This window comes from Arvicola amphibius, chromosome 4, assembly GCF_903992535.2.
Source record: "Arvicola amphibius chromosome 4, mArvAmp1.2, whole genome shotgun sequence".
Classification (NCBI taxonomy): domain Eukaryota; kingdom Metazoa; phylum Chordata; class Mammalia; order Rodentia; family Cricetidae; genus Arvicola; species Arvicola amphibius.
The window spans coordinates 12,077,177-12,093,890 of record NC_052050.1 but is presented as its reverse complement, the minus strand read 5'-3'; the positions used below and the strand labels follow the sequence as shown (position 1 = coordinate 12,093,890).

Sequence of the window (16,714 nt, the reverse complement as noted above, 5' to 3'; positions counted from 1 at the left end):
CTAGCCTTGAACTCTCTGTGTAGCCAAGGATGTCCTTAAACCCCTCATTCTTCTGCCTTCACCTCCCACATGCTGAGGTCACAGGCAGGTGTGCTCCATCACACTCAGCTTATGCGGTGCTGGGTGTCGAACTCAGGGCTTTGTACATGCTCAGCAAGGGCCCTATCGCTGAGCTCTGTCCCCAGCTCGTTCATTTTTAAGACGTGGTCTCAGGTCTCACCTGGGTGCCCCCCCTCCTCTTTAATCCCATCAGTTCCAGGACAGCCAGAGCTACACGGAGAAATTCTGTCTCGATAAACAAAGCAGGACGAGGTCTCCCTGTTGCCCTGGCAGATCTTGGAGTGCGATCCTCTGTAGTCTCCCTAGTAGCTGAGACCATAGGCCTGTGCCACTAACCCTGCTGGTTATCTGTCCCTTTAATGCTTTGAGAAGCAGGAAACCATAGACATTGGCTCTCTCTGTCCTGCAGACTGGAAGATCAGAGTGTTTTGTTTGGGTCATGCTCCCTCAGAAGCGCTGGGAGGTTTCTCGTCTTCTTCCAGCTTCTGCTGGCTTCAGGCTGCCTGGACTGACTGACCTCACTACAGCCCGTCACCCTTTTCATGTGGCATCTTCCCCCTTGCGACTCTGGATCTTTGCACTCTGTCTACCCCCTCTCGCCTCTCTTCTCTTTGAACAAGGACACCAGTTAAATTGGATGAGAACCCACTCTGCTCCAGTATGGCTCTGCTGAAACCACACATGCAATGGCTCTGCTTCCACAGAGCTGGCACTGGAGACACCGGGATGTGAACTTCGACAGACCTTCTTTTTACGTTGATTTGTGGGTGCCTGGGTAGGCAGATGCTTGTGTGTGTGTGCATACGGAGACCAGAGGTCAGCCTCCAGTGTGATTGATTATTCAGGAGCTGTCCACTTTGTTTTATTGATTTTTTTTAAAAGAAAAGATATATTTGTTCACACATGCATGCACACACACACACACACACACACACACTTACAATATTTACCACAGTGTGGGTATAGAGGTCAGAGAACAGCCTGTGGGGAGTTGCTTACACCACGTGACTCTCTCAGATCACAGTCAAGTGGCCAGGTATGGCATAAAGTGACTTTGCCTGCTCAACCATCTAACTGGCCACACTTTTTATTTCTTACTTATTCATTTTCGTTTCTCTGCGTAGTAGTCCTGGCTGTTCTGGAACTCACTTTGTAGACCAGGTTGGTCTCGAACTCACAGAGGACCCACCTGCCTCAGCCTCCAGAACACTGGCATTATAGGTGTGCACCACCACTACCGGAAGCCCACTTAATTTTTTTGAGCCAGGGTCTTTCATGGGAAGCTGGGGTTCACTTGCTTGACTAGACGTGGTGATGCCCAGAGCTTCTCCTGTTTCCACTCCCACAGAACAAAAATTCCTTGTCTGTGCTACCGTGGTCTGCTTTCTGTGTGCTATGTCACCGGCTGAGCTCTCTCTCCAGCTCTCAGGGTATCTTCTCGAGGGATACAGTCTGACTTGTAGCAGGCGGTGAGGGCTCAGGAGTCTGAAAAGGTAGGTTGAGGCAGAACACGATGGGTTCTGACGGATAAGCAGAAGTCAGTCCATGAAGATGGAGGGACCAGAGACTCAGTGTCTGGTTAGTGTGCTAAAATGGATTAGAAATTGGCTGGAGTGGGGGACAGCGGCCATGTGAGTTCTGGATGGCAGCACAGGAAATGAAGTGACATACAGGCTCTAGAGACAGCTCAGCTGGCAAAGCCACTTACTAAGAAAGCTTGATTACCAAAATTCAATCCCTGGGACACACACACATACATGTATGCACGCATACATGCACACACACACACGCACACCCCACCACCACCACCACCACCACCACCAACAACAACAACATCAACAACAACATCAACACAACCAGGTGGTACACTTCATGTCTTGAGAGGCAGAGCCAGGCATCTCTCTGAGTTCCAGGCCAGTCTTATCAACCTACATAGTGAGTTCCAAGCCAGCCAGGGCTGCACAGAGAGACCCTGTCTCAAAAAGAAAGGTTTGAACACTTGGGGTAGTGCCTCAGTTTCTAGTGGTTGATTGAGCAGGTGGACTTGGGTGTTTGGAATGAGGGCTGCATGGTTCTCTGCACAGCGAGGCTAACCTAGCAGGAACACGAGGCTGGTGCAGGATCACCAGCAGCCAAGTGCCAGTTAGTCCTGGAATTTCACTCTTTCATGTGTTCCCTGCTCACTTCTGCCTCCTCTCCTTACCCTGTGCTGGCATGCCCTTTCTCCACGTTTGACTGGTGTTATCAGCTGACAACAATGAGTTCTGAACGCCTGCTGTGTGCCCGGTGCTCTGCTGATTGCCCTATATGCTTCGTCTCGTGAATCTCTCAAGTAACCTGGTGAGGGAGGTCCAATCACACTTATTTTCCAGACAAAGAGAGACTTTTAGAGCAAGTCCACATCTAGTCTCGTATTAGCAAGCGCTGACTGACTTGTAGCGAGCTATGTTTGTTGGTGGGTCTAGCCTCAGCCTCCTGCTTATCCTCTTTGTACTCCTCGTATTGGACTCATCTCACTTTGGCATTTGCACATATCTTCGCACTTAAAAAAAATTGTGTCTGTGTATTCATGTGTGCGTGCAAGCACACCCATGTGCGTATGCAATGGGGGCGGAGGTATTCCTCACTTGTGTTCCTCCTTATTTTTTTTATTTCAAAGACTTATTTATTTTATGTGTATGAGTGATGTGGGATGTCCTTCTGTATATGTGCTGCTTTTATTGGTTGATGAATAAGCTGCTTTGGCCTATAGCAAGGTAGAATAGAGCCAGGCTAGAAGAGATACAGAGAGAGAGAGAGTGGGTGGAGTAAAAGAGACACCATGAAGCTGCCGAAGGAGAAAGATGCAAGCCGCCAGCCAGAACCTTACCGGTAGGCCACAACCTCGTGGTGATTCACAGATTAATAGAAATGAGTTAATTTAAGGTGTAAGAGTTAGCTAGAAACATGCCTAAGCTATTGGCCAAACAGTGTTGTAATTAATATAGTTTCCGTGTGATTATTCACATCAGGGCAGCTGGGAAATGCTTACTTACATATGAATGTTTTGCCTGCCTGCATGCATGGACACGCACCATATGTGTGCCTGGTTCCCGAGGAGCTGAAAGAGGGTGTTGGATTCCCTGGAACTGGAGTTATGGATGGTTGTGAGTCACTACGTGGTTGCTGGAAGTCACACCGGAGTCCTCTGCAAGAGCAAGTGCTTTAAACTGCTGGACCATCTCTTCCTTCCCTCTACCTTACTTTTTGTGGCGAGGTCCCTCACTGAATCTGGAACTCACAATTTGACTGGACTGGCTGACCAGAAAGCCCGAATTTCTGCTTCCCCAGCACCAAGATGGTAGACACTGACACAATACACATTGAGTCCCTGTCTCAAAAAATTTGATTAAATTAATTTTTTTTTTAAAAAAAGTGATGCAAAGACTTGAAGGTGGTGCCTCAGTTAACAGCACAACTGAGTGGAAAGGAGGTAGATGGGTTTTTGGAAGGAGGATGCCAAGGTTGGGCCTAGCTTTTTAATTTGTTTTTTCTTTTTTTAGATGTGGGTTCTGGGAGATAGACTTCAGGCTCTCATGCTTTCATGGCAAGCGATGGAAAGGCTGTGGCTTCTTTCTTGAGGCTCCCTGTCCAGCCCCAGGGGCTCTCTCTGTTGTCTCCTGGAGGAGACTGTGCTCCCTAGAGTACAGGACACCGTCTTGTCACTTCCAGGTGCTCCGGACCCCGCTTGACTGTGCTAGAGGCTGGGAGGAACCATCTCAGGAAACTTGTAGCCGCACGGAACTGTCCGTCCAGCTTCCGGGTTGGGAAGGCGATAGAGGGTCGGCAGTCCATCATAACGAGTGTGGATTGTCTTTGAGTACAGAAGCAAACAAAAACAAAAACAAAACAAAACAAAACAAAGCAAAAAAAAACCAAGTAGAGGGTTTCGAGCCAGGGGCTATTGTTAGCTGCTAAATGCTTTTCAAGATTACTCTGGCTGCCCCTCTGAAAGTGGAGTGGAAGTGGGGAGGGGCTAGAGGCGAGCACAGAAGTGGGGGAGCAGGGCTGGGCCCGCTACACAATGCCGGAGCATAGTATATATGGTAATTGCTGGAGTTCTGCAACGTGGCGGTCCTGGGAGGCAGATTGGGTTGAAGCAAAGGTCTGTTTGCAGATGATGGAGACAGAAAGCTAGGTGTGTGTGTGTGTTGGTAAATTAGGGTCTGGGAAGAGGGAAGCTCCATTGAGAAAATGCCTCCAGACTGGAGTGTAGGCAAGTCTGTGGGACATTTACTTGGCTAATGATTGGTGTGGGAGGGTCCTACATACAATTTGCAGGGCTGTCCCTGGGCAGGTGATCCTGGGTGTATACAAAAGCCGGCTCAGGAAGTCATGGGGAGCAAGCCAGTAAGTCGTGTTCTCTGCCGTTTGTGCTTCAGTTTTGGCTTCCTGGTTCCTGCCTTGACTTCCTGCCCTGACATCTGTTGGTGATGGATGTGACCTGGGAGTCGTAAGATGCAATAAACCCTTTACTCCCTAAGTAGCTGTTGGTCATGGTGTTTATCATAGCAACAGAAAGCAAACAGGGACAATTTGGAAACAAAATACTGGGGAGGAGGAAGAGGGAGGGGGAGGGGGAGATTATGGTTTTGTTGTTCGATTTTGAGGCAGGGTCTTGCTATGAAACCCAGGCCTGTCCAAAAACTGACTACGTAGCTAGCCCTGAATTAGAGGCCCTCTTGTCTCTGCCTTCTGAGTGCTGGGTTTCAGCTGTGCCAGGCTCAGACGATGCTTCGACTTGAGCAACTGGGTGAGAGGTGGTAGCGTTTCCTGACAGAGCAAAGATTGGAGAGGAGGGCTGGGCGTGCTGGGACACATCTCAAAAAGAGTCAGGCATTCCTATAGAGGAGGGCAAAGGAAAGACCACTGGCTCTGTGGGAGACATACCTGGAGGCTGAGGACCAACAGCCACTTCTCTATGGCTCTGTGAAGCGCTGAGGGCTGAGGACTGGCAGGGCTATCATCAGCTCTGGCTGATGCTCTAGGACAGCATTGACTTTGGAGGCATGTGGTCCATAGAAGCTTCTCTGGATCCTATTCCTTGTTGTCTTGTTGAAATGGGTAGTGGGGTTCTGGGGTTCTGCTTTTCCATTTCCCCTTGGGAACTACGAATTGTGCAGCTGGTCCTACTGTGTTGTAAGCTTGGACCATTCCATTCCGAACTATATATTCAACAAAGAATAAACCCAAGGGCAACAGATGCTTATGGCTTAATGTGTGTGAAGTGCTTGGGAAAACGCCCAGGGTTAGAATACGTGTTTTATAAGCATTCAAGGTAAGGGTTATGGGAATAATCACGAGGACCACTCGGAGTGTGAGCTAGGAGGGTCCTTGTACTTCAGTCTCAAGAGGAAAGAAAGAATAGATGCTTGTTTAGAAGTAAAGTTGAGAGTCATGGATGGAGCTGTTTGGAGTTACTAGCGCAGCTCTTGACAGCTGCCTGCAACATGGGCATCCAAGCTTTCGCTCAGGAGTTTGAGCCCCGTGATCCCAGGATGCCTGGCTGCTGCAAGTGCCCGGAATAAACCCATGCTTGGGAATGTTACGCCAGGCACCTGGAAACTGCGGGAAGGAAGGCCACAAATACATTTTCCTGCATCCCGGGGAGACCAAGGAGACAGAAGGGAAGTGCTGGCAGGGCGGAGTTCCCTAGCTATGAACCCAGGATCTCCCGGAAGATCTGGAGGGAGAGCCTCACCCAGCTTGTGTAAACCTGGCAGTGCGCGTAGGCACAGGCACCATCCCTGTCCTCATTCTGTCACAGGGAGGATCATAGGAGGTATCATATGGCCTGCTGCCAGGAGCAGAGCTTCAGGAGCTGAATGTGCTTCCTGGCCAGCCGGCCTGGGATTCACAGTGCAGTTTCCTTGCTCCCCGAGGATGCCCCTTATTTGCTGCTTGTCATTTCAGGCTGGGGAGATAATAAAGCCCGGTTGATAACGTGTTTGAGTTTCATCTCTAGAACCCGTGTATCCGTATTTAAATAGAGCTAAGTGTGGTGGCAATCCAGGTTCAAAATCCCAGTCCCAGGGTGGCAGAGAGATCTCTGGTGCTTCCTGGCTAGCCTGGTCTACTCTGACAGTTCCAGGTGGTTGAAGGCCCTAGAGTCAAAACCAAGAAGGATGACTCTTGAGGAACAACTCCTGAAATTGTCTCATGGCCCCTATAGACACGTGCACCTTGCACATGCTTGAATGCATACAGGAGTAGGCACACATATTGACACACGCACATATAAACACGAACATGCATGAACTCTCACATACACAGCAACACCACCCCCGCCCAACCACTCACAAACATGCAGTTTCCGGGCCAGATGTGGTAGCCTGAGCCTGTAATCCCAGAATTCAGGAGGCGGAGGCAGGATATTGTGACTGAAGCCAGCTTAGACTACATAGAGAGCGTCAGGCCAGCCTGGGCTACACAGTGAGAATCTGTCTCTCTTTTTACTTTTGATATGGAGTTTGATTCATAATTAACCTATCTCTGTAGTAAGAAAGACCTTGTTATAGTGTGTAAAACCAGAGGGAACTGGTGTTGTCCTGATCAGAGGGTTCTCATTTTGGTAACTCCCGTGCTGGAGCTCTCCAAATATTGTGAAGTAAGAGAGCTGGACGGTGCCTTGCTGTGAAATGGGAGAGCAGCACATACTCTTAGCCTCTGAGCCATCTCTCCTGTCCCCAATGTTTATGAGTTTAAAGATACCTGGCTTGATGACTTCTAGCCTTGAGTGTAACTTTTTTTCTTAATAATTAAGGAAATAATGGGCTGGTTAGAGGGCTTGTTGGGAGCACAGCTCGAAGGTCCTTGAACCCACAGATCTCCAGAGAAGCCAGGAATGTTAAGCATACAGGATTGTCTTTCCAGTGGGAAAGATGACAAACTTATTCTTCCATCCAGAAAGTTGGGAAGCAAAAATGATTAACAGGCTGATGGTCTGTTATATGTTGGGTCAGGCTGTATCAAGCTCTTAATTATAAAAGCTTGGCTGATAGCTTAGACTTTTTGCTAACTAGTTCTTATAACTAAAATTAGCCCATTTCTATTGGTTTATGTGCTGTTACATGGCTCATGGCTTGTTTCCTCTCCTCCTGCATGTCCTGCTTCCTCTGCGTCTCATGACATCTCCTTGTGACTCCGCCCTTCTTTTTCCCAGTGTCCTCTCTGTCTCTAAAATTTTGCCTAGCTATTGGCTTTTTATTAAACCAACCCAAGTGACCAATCATCACAACGTACAAAAAGATTATCCCACAACAGGATGGCAATCTAAATGACCCTGATAGCTAGAGGATCCCCAAGGCAGAGGTCCCACAACCAGGACCAGAAGTGGCTAATAGCCTGGATGACCTCTATGCTATCTGTATGACCGAGACCAGGACAGACCCTTAGGCCCTTAAGCTAGTACAGATAGCCTAGCTCTAGAACCCATCTTCTTGGAAGGAATGACATGTACTCTGATTTGTGTTTCAATGCAATTAACACTTTCTCATGCACTGGGGATTGTATTACATCAGGAAACTTTTCCCTCCCAAGCTGTACTGGGCTTAAATACATTGGGAATCTACCACCTGTCCTTAGACTTCCCAAAGTCTGATCCAGGTCGGCGAAGTCACATTTCAGCCTCCACTTTGGGCCAGCCCCGCATCTCACTCAATCTCAGCTTCCCTTCTGTGCTGGGTTGCTGGGATCTCCATAATCTGGACACCGCGAGATGGGGAGATGACATTACCCTTTAAGCCATCTTTCCCTCCTTCCCCACAAACCCTCTGTCACTGCCTTGGTCATTCTAGACTCAGATCTGTATAGGTTAACATCTTAAATTTTCATTTAAGAAAATGTTAAACACAGAAACTCAAAGAAGAGTAAAATAAATATCAAAATACTGATCTACCTGAGCATTTTGCTCTTTTGTTGTTGTTTGTTTGTTTGTTTGTTTGTTTGTTTTTTGAGACAGGGTTTCTTTGTGTGGTCCTGGCTGTCCAGGAACTCACTCTGTAGACCAGGCTGGCCTCGAACTCACAGAGATCTGCCTGCCTCTGTTTCTCGAGTGCTGGGATTAAAGGCGTGCGCCACCACCGCCAGCTGCTGTTTCGTCTATAGTCACAGGTCTCCCTGTGCATACACTCTTTCTCTGAATCTTTGAAGGATTAAAGTACCAGACCCCGTCGGGGATGGGGAGATGGCTGGTGGGCTCAGAGCACCTGCAGAGACCACACTCCGGTTCCCAGCGCCTGCATGCTGACTCACAACTGTCTGGAACTCCAGTTCTGTGGGGTCCAGTGCCCTCTTCTGGCCTCTTCAGGCACTGCACAGAACTGCTGCACATACAGACACATGCAAGCAAAACAGGCCTTTTAAAAAATGTTCAATAATGTTTTAATAATGCCCATAGCGTCATTATTACACTAAAACGGCCAGTAATTCCCAATATCTAAAGCCCACTTCACATTAAAATTTCCTTTCCTACACCTCAAATGTGCATTAAGTGTATTTGAAGTGAGATCTGGTTTCCTTTGATGTAGGCTGTGGCCTAGCCCATCCCAGTTTTTTTCCCCTGGCCCTTGGGAGTAGCTGGACCCTTGTTTCGAAACACCTGAGCACTGATTTGTGCGAGAGTTGAATCTTTTGTTCTCATAGCTGGATTTCCTGGACCGTGGAAATTAGATTCAGAAGTTTGATTAGATTCAGGTTAAGTGTTTTTGGCAGAATCCCTGCTTTTATACACTTCATCTCTTATCCCTTCAGGAGGCATAAAAGGCCACGGGCAAATGCTTAGCGACACTAAGTCTAATCCCTTTATAGACAGATAATTGCCAGTTCTGTCCAATTCATAAATGACTGGAGGGTGACAGAGTGTGACAGTGTGACCACTCATGGCCATTGGTCACCAGTTATATTTTAGGATGTTGTAGACCTGGTCATTTCCCAAGGCTACTGTGCCTTTGGTGTGAGCTAGCTGATGCAAAGGAGTGCTCTCCCTTGTCACCTGGTCGAGGCTGTGGATCAGTCCAGAGGGCCAGGGCATGTGCTTAATTATTTTCCTTTAATTATGAATTTTTAGGATGTGGAATTGATATCATGTTCACCTTCAGTGGTGAAAAATGACTCGGTGTATGCCCGTGTGTACCTATGTGCGTGTGTGTGTGTGTGTGTGTGTGTGTGTTTGTGTTGATGGAGATCCAACCAAGGGAGTTGTGCATGCTTAGCACTGTACCAATGAACTATGTCTCCCAAGCATATACTTATTCTGCTGATGCTCAAGTGATCTCAAACCTGGATATTTAGATATTAGATTTAGAAATATTAGATATTTCTCCCAAGGGATATGATTCCTTGAATGTGGGACGGTGCTGGAAACAAAGACTGGGTGCAGGTAGATTTGCTGTTTTGAGGGGCAGGGAAGAGCAGTGCTTCTTTCTGTCAGTTGGTTCGTCAGTTGGAAATCGACTGTTTATAAGATTATGAATTCATAATGACATTTTCTTTCTAGCTAAACGTTTATCTTGTGTGCTGTCGTTGAACCGGGAGCCTTGCTAGTGCTAGGCAAGCTCTTTGCCACTGTGCTAGCTGTATCCTCAACCCTATCATTACGCTGCTGGTAATTTTTATATTACAGGCTTTTCTTAACACCGTATAGCTTTTATATTTTCTGACAGTGAAAATCTTGGCTCCCTGTTAGTAACATTAATATAATTACTTATTTACATTTCTCTCCCATACACATGAAATTGTCTCAAAAAATCCCTGTACTAACACTTCCACCAATAATACAGCCACTGTGTAAAGTGTAAGATTTCCTTAGAATATACTTTTTGGTGGTTTTGGGATGGACAGCCTGAACACTACGTGCTAAAGTCGCCTGAAATGGTTCTTCCCTCTGGGTGTTCTTTGAAATTTGTTGTCTAGTGAGACTCATTTGCTTCTCTTTTGTTTCTTCATATAGAGTCTGCTGGGTTCTCCTTTGAAGCTTAACTTTGTATTTTTCCCAGATCTGACATTCACATGGTACAGAAATCAATCCATAGACCACCATATCCACAAGGATCTTGTTCCCAGCCCCCTACCCAGGCCATTTCTCCTCCCTGTTATGAGAAACCTTGTTTATTTTATTTTTAAGATTTATTTATTTATTATGTATACTACAGTACTCTGTCTGTATTGTATGTATGCCTTCAGACCAGAAGAGGGTGACAGGTCTCATTATAGATGGTTGTGAGCCATCATGTGGTTGCTGGGAATCGAACTCAGGACCTCTGGAAGAACAGCCAGTGTGCACTTAACTGCTGAATTATCTCTCCAGCCCCTGTTTATTTTATTTTTAAGACTAGTTTTAGGCCTACTTTTCGTATCAGCGATGTAAGGAAGGAAGGGTTTCTTCTGTCTCACAGTTTGAGGGTATAGTCCATCATGGCGGGGAAGACATGGCAGAAGGAACATGAGGCAGCTGGTCATGTTGTCTTCACAGGTAGCGAGCAAAGCAAGGTAAATTCTGTCACGGACCCCAGTCCATGGGATGGTGCCACCCACAGTCGGGCTAGATCTTCACTGTTGAGTTAAATGTCCCTGGAAATGCTCTCTCACAGACACACACAGAGGTGTCTCCTAAGTGGTTCTGAATGCTACCAAGTTGACAGTGAAGACTTAGCCGTCAACTCCTCTAGCGGCAAACTCTTCCTCTAGTGGAATGCCTGTCCTTGTCACTATCAAAGTGTCCCTAACAGCTCTATCTTTTAGATTCCAGTCTGGGTCCTGTCCACACCATGGAGTCTTTCACAAAGCTTGGGTCCTTATCAAGTCCTTTGTTCCCATCAGTTCTGAAGCATGCTGGTTTGCATCCTATTGTCTACAGGCTTGGGGTCTTATTTATGTACTTTTGTCTGCTGCTGTCTGTAGTAGGAGGCCGCTAGTTCATTTCCTGGCTACCCAGACTCCTGAAATAACCACACAGAAACTGTATTAATTAAATCACTGCTTGGCCTATTAGCTCTAACTTCTTATTGGCTAGCTTTTACATCTTAAATTAAGCCATTTCTATTAATTTGTGTATTGCCACGTGGCAGTGGCTTACCAGCAAACTTTTGGCATGTCTGTCTCTGGCGGCTCCATGGCTTCTCATTGACTCCGCCTCCTTTCTCCCAGCATTCAGTTTAGTTTTCCTCACCTAGCTCTATTCTACCCTGTCATGGGCTCAAGACAGTTTCTTTATTAACCAATGGTACCCACAGCATACAAAGGGGAATCCCACATCAGCTGTCCTTTAAGCGATCCCACCCTTGTTTCTTTATATTATTTTTTTAGATGTATTTATATGTATAAGTGTTTTGCCTGCATGCATGCATGTGTACCACATGTGTGCTTGGTGCCTTCAGAGGCCAGAGGAGGGCATTGGACTTTCTGGGTCTGGAGTTGCAGAAGGTTGTGAACCACCATGTGGGTGCTAGGAAGCAAACTCTAGTCCCCTACAGGAACAGCAAGAGCCTTTTACTGCTGAGTCATCTCTCCAGCCCCAGTCTTATTTTCCAACTCGGTTGCATGTTCCTGTAAGGGTGGGGACATGCCTAGAATGTTTTTACTCTTACCATATTTTATTCACATGAGGAGTGAACACACGTATACAATGGCACACACATGTATACAATGGCACAAGTGTGGAGGTCCCAGGATGACTTGTGGGGCTTGGTTCTCTCTTTCCTTCATGTGGGTCCTAGGAATCGAACTCAGATTTTTGGTTTGGCAGCAAGCACCTTTAACCATTGAGCAATTTCACTGGCACCATGCCTAGAATTCCTCCCTCCCTTCTTCCCTCCCTCCCTCCCTCTCTCCCTCCCTCCTTCCCTCTCTTCCTTCCTTTATTTTTTTTCCAGGCACAGTTTTTCTGTGATCAGCCCTAGTTGTCCCAGAACTTACTCTGTAGACCAGGCTGGCCTCAAACTCACGAGGATCCACCTGCCACTGCCTCAAGTGCTGGGTTTAAAGGCGTGCACCACCACCGCCCAGCTCCCATGCCTATAATTTTTAAAGAACATGTTTATATTACTTTGTATTTATCTTGTGTACATATTTGGGGTTGGTGTTATATGCCTGCCACACCAATTGTAGAGGTCAGAGGACAACTTGTAGGAACTGATTCTCTTTTCCACCATGTGAGTCTCTGGAATTGAACTCAAGTCACCAAGCTTGGTGGCATGCACCTTTACCCTCTGAACCATCTTGCTTGCCCTAGAATTCTTTTATATTTCCTATATAAGGCAGGCATGGGTACACAACCATATAGAGCTAGGCGTTTTTTGCTGTTAGCAATGGTTACATTTTGCATGGTCACGACAAACAGCAGATACCGCAACCTTATTCTGACTGGAAATACAGCCTAACATTCTTGCGAGCCCCTGGATGTAGCGTTTTTATCAGTCAGTCAATTCATAACCTTGTTTTATGTGCGATTCTGTTTAAAGACACCGTGTTTGTTTAATACATACTTCTGAATCATTAGCATTGGGCTCAGCCAACTGCGCTGTAACTCATTCCTGAACAGCTTGGGGAACATGCTCATCTCTGTAAGGCACGCCGCAGCTCTCGTGCATATGGATGCCAGGCAGCTCTTAGTACGTTACTCGGGGGCCATTGCACACAGTCGAATCACCCACAAAAATATGAAAAGCAAAAGCAGCCATGGGACTTAATAGAGAGGCCAGAGGAGCCTCAGAGCTGAAACAGGGTGGCAGAGAGTAATTTTGTCTGACCTTGACAAGGAATGTGTGCCTTGGAGCAGGTTCTTCTCTCTCTCTCTCTCTCTCTCTCTCTCTCTCTCTCTCTCTCTCTCTCTCTCTCTCTCTCTCTCTCCCCCTCCCTCCCTCTCTCAGCTGTTTGCATGTGTATATGCAGTTATGTGTGCATTGGAGACCATAAATAGATGTCAGGTGTACTAAGACATCGTTTTTATTGTATGTGTTCTGTGTGTGTGTGTGGGGGGGGGGTCACCCTTGTGCCATGGTGCGCGTGTGAAAGTCAGAGGACAGCTTTGGGAACTCAGTTCTCTTCTGCCCCCAGTGTGGGTCTTGAGGATTGAAACTCAGATCGTCAGGCTTGGTGGCAAGCACACTTACCTACTGGACTAGCCATCCGGTCCCGATCTACTGTTTTGAAACAGGATCTCTCACCAAACCTGGGGCTCACTTCTTCAGAAAGGCAGGAAGGGTGGCCATCGAGCTCAGGGAATCCTCCTGTCTCCGCTTCCCTCACACTAGGAGGGTTACAGGTGTGTTGTTGTGCTAGGTTTTCTGAGCTCACAGTTATGCTTCAAGTGCTTTACTGACTGAGCTGTCTTCCCAGCCCTGTGACTCATATTTCTTCTAAGTCTATTTCTTTCTTTAGATTTTTTTAAAAAAATTTTTTGTGTCACTGTGTTTTTGTGGGTATATTCACACATGAGAGCAATTGCCCATGGAAGCCAGAAGACGGTGTTGGATTTCCTGGTGTTGGAATTCCAGGCTGCCCAACATGGGTGCTGGGAACTGAACTCTGGTCCTCTGCAAGAGGAGTCTCTACTTTTAATCACTGAGTCGTCTCTCCTGTGTGTCTGTTTCTATCTATGGATGATTCTAACATGGTTCAAATCTTGATTTTGAGGTTCAAAAACTCCTAGACGTGAGTGACTTTGACATACAGGATCTACAAATAAAAAGCGTTAGCCCTGCCAGTCTGAGTTAACCTTGGACTCATTTCCTTCCCGGCCTTCATTTTCCTTGCCCGCCACAGGGTAACTTTTACAGTTCTCAGGGCTATCATTCCAGTCCCGAGTGAGTCCCCCATCCCTTTTCATTTGACTTCCTGTAGCTGGCCAAGTTCTGAGCTGCTTACCGTTCCTTGCAGGTTTGTGGACTTCCACGCAGCTGCCTCCACCTGCTCGCCTTCGCGAGCCTCTCTGCTTACCGGCCGACTGGGTCTACGCAACGGAGTCACGCACAACTTTGCCGTCACCTCTGTCGGGGGGCTTCCACTCAACGAGACCACCTTGGCCGAGGTGCTGCAGCGGGCTGGCTATGTCACTGCCATGATAGGTAATGTCCCTTGGATAGTTGCTTCAAGACCTGAGAGTCTCTGGATGGAGGCTGCCTCTTCTGCTCGCTTCTGTGTTTTCCTTGGTTACTCGCTGGGTACGGTTGGCAGGGATGCTCTCAGCTAGCTGTCTGTAACTGGGAAGGCCCGACAGTGCCTGAAAACATGTATAGAGCTCTTTCCTCCCATGGTAATAAGCTTTGTGGTAAGTGATTGCATCCATTAGGTCAGAGGCTCAAAGATACCATTGGGAGCTTTTCCGGACACTGCTATCCCGAGCGCGTTGCTTTTTTTTTTTCGTGTGCGTGTGGCTACAGCGTCTTGGCTTCAGGGTCCTCCATTGTAATTAGGTTCAAGGAGGGGAAAGAGAAGAGAATGAATGGGTCTCAGGCACAATATACCCACCCACTCTTACCAAGAAATGGAATCTTTTGTTTAAGATAAGAATCCCTCCTCCAAAGGCTGGAAAGATGGCTCAGTGGTTAAGAGCACTCACTGGCTGCCTTTCTGGAAGACTTGGGTTCAATCCCCAGCACCCACATGGCAGCTTGCAACTGTCTGTTATTTCAGTTTTGGGGACCCTATGCCCTGACATAGACATATATGTAAGCAAAACACTAATACACATAAAATAAAAATAAATCACTAAAAAAAAAAAGAAGAAAAGAAAAGAAAAGAAAAATCCTTCCTTCCCAAGTACAGGGCTTAAATTGTACCATCCAGAGTTGGCTTAACCTGGGCACGATCATCTTGAACAAGCTGATGGTTTCAGACTGTCCGTGGTGCAGCTCCTACCTAGGGTGCACAATGCACTTACTGGGTGCCGTCTCTGTAGAAAACAGTCCTAACCCTGCCCCCACCCTGCCACCCTGCGAAATCTTATTAGAAGCGAAACTAAAGACATGGATATAGGATAGGAAAACAGTAGTCAGTTCCCTCCCCTTCTCGCTTCCTTCCTTCCCTCCTCTCTGTTTTGTTTTCTGAAACAGAGTCTCATGTATTCCAGGGTGGCCTCAAACTCATTATGTAGCTGTAAACTCATTATGTGACACCGAACTTTTGACCCTCTTGTCCCCACCTCCTGAGCACTGGAAATTTAGGCACGTGCCACCGTGTCCGGTTTTCCGTGGTCCTGGGGCTGGCAACTGGGGCGTCCTGTATGTGAGGCAAGCGCTCTACCAACTGCAATCCCTGTCCTTGTTTGTTTCTGAAATAGGGTCTCACTGTGTAGCCCAGGTTGGCCCCAAACATACAGTCCTGTTTGCAGCCTCCGAGTGCTGAGATTCCAGGCGTCATTTCCTTGTATTTTCAAGGCACCTCTACTCAGCGTGGACTGTGTTCTGGCCCTAGGGATGCATACGTTCATTTACACAGGATCATTATTCTCCTATTGTAGAACGAGAGAACTGTGTCTTGATCCTGAGGACATCTTCCCATTCCTGCCTGAGGCAGGTGATGTCTGTGTCTGTCTGTACAGCATCTGACCCCAGATCCTGGGGCCTCTCTGCCTGCCCGTCTTGCAGATCCTGGAGACCACCCAGCAGTTCCTACAGCCTCCTTAGCCTGTTTGTGCTTGTTGACTTTCAGAGTTCTGGCTCCAGTGGGATTCCTGTGTCTCTCTGCCATAATCCCTCAGCAAGGGAGGCTGTGCCAACAGACACGTGGCAGTGAGGGTCCTCAAGGGGGAGACTCTGGTCTCTGGAGCCTTCTGGGTTAGCTTGGAGGAGATTGCTTTACGCAGACCAAGGAAGGGCATCTCCACTGTTGCCTTCCCCACTCTGAGTTCAAAGGCTTTGCGTTCTTTTATAGGCACCCGAACTGGAGGATGGCATTCGTTGTCTCAGAAGGAGAAGAGGAAGAAGAGACCAATAAAAATTATTTTCTCTTTTCAGCTTCCTGTGTGGCTAGTTTTAGGTCAACCCTGACACAAACTAAAGTCATCGGGAAGGAAGGAACCTCAACTGAGAAAAATGCTTTCCTTAGATCCAGCTGCAGGGAATTTTCTTAATTAGTGATTGGCGGGGGAGGGCCCAGCCCATTGTGGGTGGGGCCACCCCTGGGCTGAAGGTCCTGAGTTCTATAAGAAAGCAGGTTGAGCAAGCCATGAGGAGTAAGAGAGTAGACGGCACTTCCTCTGCATCATCTCCTGCTTCCGGGTACCTTTCCTGTTTGAGTTCCCGTCCCGACTTCCTTCAGTGACACAGTGACGTGGAAGTGCAAGCCAAACAAACACTTTCCTCCCCAAGTTGCTTTTGGTCGTGGGGTTTCATTACAGCAATAGAAACCCCAACTAAGATGCTCCTTCCCGCTCCTCCCCTGAGGTAAAATTACGCGGGCATCAGTACCAAGAGGGCGCAGGAAGCTCCCGCTGGGGGTTGCCTGTTAGAGAGACCTATTAGATACATCCATTTAATCCCTGGAGCCAGGCGGTTTGGTTTCTGGACTGATGCTAGAGCCATCTACAAAGCAGGGGGCTGGGCTCTTCTCCGTCTGCTTTGGTATTATGGTTCCTTTTTGCCTGTAAACACCAAGTAAGCAATTGATCACAGGTGTC

General features: G+C 47.5%; 1 protein-coding gene across 1 annotated transcript in view; it reads left to right on the top strand.

Moving 5' to 3' along the window:
• The window catches only part of Arsg (arylsulfatase G), a 141,545-nt gene that overhangs the window by 68,336 nt on the left and 56,495 nt on the right, over positions 1-16,714 (top strand). The window contains exon 3 of the mRNA XM_038328704.1: positions 13,975-14,162. Coding sequence (XP_038184632.1) covers positions 13,975-14,162 — 188 coding nt within the window. The remainder of the gene's footprint in view (positions 1-13,974; positions 14,163-16,714) is intronic.